This window comes from Phaethon lepturus, unplaced genomic scaffold, assembly GCF_000687285.1.
Source record: "Phaethon lepturus isolate BGI_N335 unplaced genomic scaffold, ASM68728v1 scaffold45850, whole genome shotgun sequence".
NCBI lineage: Eukaryota > Metazoa > Chordata > Aves > Phaethontiformes > Phaethontidae > Phaethon > Phaethon lepturus.
The window spans coordinates 16,632-21,041 of record NW_010514964.1 but is presented as its reverse complement, the minus strand read 5'-3'; the positions used below and the strand labels follow the sequence as shown (position 1 = coordinate 21,041).

General features: G+C 52.8%; 1 protein-coding gene across 1 annotated transcript in view; it reads right to left on the bottom strand.

Moving 5' to 3' along the window:
* Positions 1-2,389: 2,389 nt before the first annotated feature.
* The window catches only part of ATF7 (activating transcription factor 7), a gene marked incomplete at its 5' end in the record, with an annotated part of 18,198 nt that continues 16,177 nt past the window's right edge, over positions 2,390-4,410 (bottom strand). The window contains one exon of the mRNA XM_010294474.1: positions 2,390-2,607. Coding sequence (XP_010292776.1) covers positions 2,390-2,607 — 218 coding nt within the window. The remainder of the gene's footprint in view (positions 2,608-4,410) is intronic.

Sequence of the window (4,410 nt, the reverse complement as noted above, 5' to 3'; positions counted from 1 at the left end):
ATTCCTGCTATTCCCAGACAAAGAAAGACAGACAGACACTTGTCTGGAAGCCCCCTGAAGCAAGCTGGGCAGATCTGAAGACCACAGCAAATCCCTTTGACGCAAGACGGGTCATTTTTACACCTTTTTGGGCCGCAGGTTTTCTGCCGCTCCCCGTCGCAGCGCTACAACCTGCATCCAGCGGCAGCTCCAGGAAAGGAAGCAGAGCCGGGTTGGATCTCGCACCTCCGGCAAACCCTCTGCCTTAGATCCTGGCTCCCAAAAAGGGTCCCGATTCCCCGCTGTGCCTCAGCTGGCTGAAACCCCTTTTTGGCCAGGTTGCACGGCTTTAAGACATACCGAAAACACCCAGGTCCTCTTCAGCTCGCTCTCGCTGCAGAAACACTTACCGCGGCGGGGCAGCAAGAGCCGAAACATTTCTCTACACACAGACTCTGCAGAAACAGCTTTACAGAAACAAAAGGCGGGTCTGGGGGGGAGCTACGCAGGATCTGAACCCGAAGTGCAAAGTGCCGAGGCCAGAAGTGACTTTACACACAAGACGACTCCCGAGATGAGCAAAAGAAACCAGGAGAGCGAGAGAGCGGCACCGTGTCGAGACAAACCAAACCCAGGAAATGCTGCGGTCGATACTGCCAAGAAGTCGAAGAAAACCTGAAAAAAAAAGGGGAGGGAGGAAAAGACAGATCCCGTCGATAGACCAACCAAACCGCTGAACTTCCCCGTCCGTAACGGGATCCAGTTCCTTGCTCCGACTTTGCTTTGGGTTTTGCTGTCCCTGGAAACCTTCCAAGTCTGGATAAGCCAAACGAAATCACTTTGACAAACAAACTTGGCTCAAAAGTGGCAAGTGCAACCTGAGGTGGGCGAGAGCTCAGGCGAGGAGGGACCTCCCGCGAAGGAGAGGAAGACCAAAGGCTGATGCAGCTCCATTGACTTTGACCGGGTTCCTTCTAAGAGCCCGAACGCACACAGCACCCTTTCCCGTTTCCAACCGATCAACCCCAACAGCTTGCCCGGGGCCAGCGGCAGCCTTGGGAAGCACACACGGACACACACGCACGCTACGCCCGACCGGCAAGAAAGCAGACCCCATTCCAAGCATCTTTCAACATCGAGGCTGGGTTTTTAAGCCGCCCTAAGAAACTGGAAGCTCTGCGAATCCTTCGTTTGCTCTGGCTCAGAAGCAACGGATGCTCCATCACCGAGAGCGGAAGATAATCGTGAGGAAGAGGTAAAAGACCGGGCAAATAGAAACACTACTTCGTGCTCCCTCCCCTAGGAACAGGCAACTAATTCACGATTTAAGGCCACCATTATTAAGGTCATCGAGGTTATGTGTAAAGGAGATGATCCTTGGAAACGGAGGGATTTGTTTGTGGAGGTGTACAGCGGAGTTGGGAGTGGATGATGAATTCTGGGACTCACATTATTATCGCTCATCCTTTCATGCACCTCCCGGAGCGCCTCTGCGCCGGTCCCAGACGACACAGGTCAGCACCAATTTGCCGTAAGGAAGACCGAGAGCAGCCCCTCCGCTGCCGGAACAGACGGTACCTTTCCTCAGCAGCCCCAGCGTCCCGTTACGAGAGCAGCACGCAAACGTCTGCAGCTCCCGGTGCGGCACAAGTGACCAGGAACGCGTCCGTGTCCCCCCGCTGGCCCCGCGTCCCCCTCTCCCAACTACCGAGGTACAAACCAATTTACAGCGATGACGCTCCCATCGCGTCCGAAATCTGTCGCTGGGAGTTAGCGTGTGACGAGACTAACCTCGATCCCTTTAACCTCAGAGCTCAAGGAGGCTTCTTGTGCGAAGGTGCAATGTTTCAGGTAGCTAGAGCAGAGGGGGGAGCAGATGCCTGGAAGCAGCATGCTGTTAAAAATAAAATACATTGACAGCACGACTAAATGTCACAGCCTCCCAAGAGCTATGTTTTCCTTTGCTGAGAGCGGAGGAGGAGGGAGGGGGGGACGACTTGGAAGAGTGAAAGCGCCAAGGGGATCCACTGAGCGCGGAGGTTTAGTGTTAACGTAACCGATACCTGAAAGCGAACCTTTCAAGGTGCTTTTCAAAGTGAGGCTGTGTGTGTTCGGATGACTCCGCGAGTTGACGGGATCGTCAACTGAAGGATCGAGAAAAGCTCTCGATCCGCGGCCGTCCTGCGGGGACGGGCGAGGGCAGGGCAGCGGCTGGGGGCCAGGATCTGTACAGGCTACGCAGTGTAAGAAGCGCCGCAGCTGCCCTTAACTCACTTGAGAAACAACAACAACAAAAAAAAAGAGAAACAGAAATCCTTATCGGCCCCCACTCGTCAGGGACTTGGTTACGGTCAGTCTCTCCGGCTGCGAGTTCGCGGTTAGCTCCGTGTCACACGCACAGGCTGTGACATCATCTGCCAGCAGACTGCGACTGTGGAGCCATGATGACGTGTGACGGGATCGGCAGGCTCAGTTCTGTCCTTTGGCTCGCCATCTGAGTGAGCACCGAAGTGGCAACCGCTTCTGCCGCCGAGCGGACGCTGAGCCCGTTGGGGGAGGCCGTCACGGAGCTGTGCTGGATGACGGGAGCAGGGGAGCCGGTGGGCTCCGAGCTCTCCTTCGGGCTTTCTGCTCGAGCAGAGGAGAAGGGGATGGAAAAAAGAAAAGAAGAAGGTTAGAGAAAGGCTGCGCGTGCTCGCTGCCGGCGTTAGCAGCGAGGCGACGGGATGGGAGACTGCTGCTGCCTCGGAGGGTGTGCAGAAATTAGGTATTTACTTAACGCTCACCTTTCCAGCCAAAGCGGCCTGGAGCGGAGTGGTTGATCCCCACAGGAATCACAGCTCCCCCCACCAAGCCGCCCCCACCTCAAGCAGCTGTTTGGCAAAAGCGAGGACTGGAAATAAAGCTGATTAGAGTTGGGACGTAACGACCCGCCGGGTCCGGCTGGCTCCGTCCCTTGGAGGAACACCACCGGATTTTACCGAATTCACGCCAGGGAGGCGTAAAGCGCCGAGGCTTCACACCAAGAATGGCAGACCCAGCAGAACCTTTACCGTAATAAATCTGTTTGCTCATTAAAACAGATGAACTTTCCTACATGTTCGTTGCCTGGCGTGGTACTTGGTTCAAGGCCATTTAGCCCAGAGACGGAATAGTTCCTTCGGAGTCCTTACCATCTGTTGGGTGAGCGCACAGGAAAGCGCGTAGCACAAACCCTTGTGCAAAGGCTGTTTGTGGGGTTTTTTTTGCCATTTTTAATATAAATCACCTGGTTTTCTCTTTATTGTTCTCTAGAACATTAAAATCAATTAGAGCCCGTTACAAACCGTTTGCTTGCCCGATTTCTGTCGGTAACTATAAGCACTATGATTGAAGGGATGGGAGGCAAACAAAGGCAGAGACCTTCTTCCGTGCTCTTTTCTGAGCGACACAGATTGGTTTCCAAAACTTTGGATTCTCTCCCACAAACAGCCCCCTGCGCCCAGGCAGAGCTTCGAACGCAGAGGATAATTTGTGACCTATCAAATGCCAAGGCGAGAGCAATCGGACCTCTCTCTTTGGGGGTATATGCTCATTATCTACAGATGTCAGGAGGAAATTCCCTCCTGTGCACTTGGCTAGATGAATTACGGGTAAGATGCGGTCACCTTCCTTTAAAAGAGCAAAATAATGGCATGAGCCGGGATACTTCTTCCACGTCAAGAGGGTAAACCCCAGGACACCGGCGAGGGAAAAAAAAAGAAATCAAAGAGGTTTATGACCTTACTGGGCGCTGACAAATGTGTTTTAGGGCTCGGTTTTCTACCAGGTGCTTGAATATTGCACCCCTTTCCCAAACGGGTTGTACCTTCCCTCGTGAAATCCTGGCTTGGCCTTCGCCAGCGTACTGAAAGACGCGGTTAGCACAGCAGATTTGAAAACTGACTTGGCGGTGAGAAAGAAGGTCGAGCAGAGCAATATAATAGTTTGGCATCCCAAAAAAGAGATTTACAAGGTATTACAAATAAAACAACCCCACTGTACATGAGGCAGCTGTAATTCCATCGAGGGAATCTGGCGTTTTCGTTTAAGGACCTGCTTAGTCACAAATCTCAATAATAAAAAAGGCAGCCGGGGTGCGGGGGGGCATGGGGAGGGACGTCTGAATTTCATTTTTATTATTCAGATGTGTGATGAATTCCTATTATTGGAGTAGACAGACTGTGAGGAATAATAATAGGAACTGTAAACTTTGGAAGTTAACAGGAAAAACCCTGTCGCCTCTCTGCATTATACACGGAGCGAACACCCGTCTGCGAGGGCTGGGGGACAGCGAGGATTTTCACGACCACATTACTCAAGCTCTGAGTCAGTGTAATGAGTGAAAATAAACTGGCTGTGCCAGGCCCTGTACAGCACGTATTTGTGCCTCACCGCGCAGGCGAAGAGCGT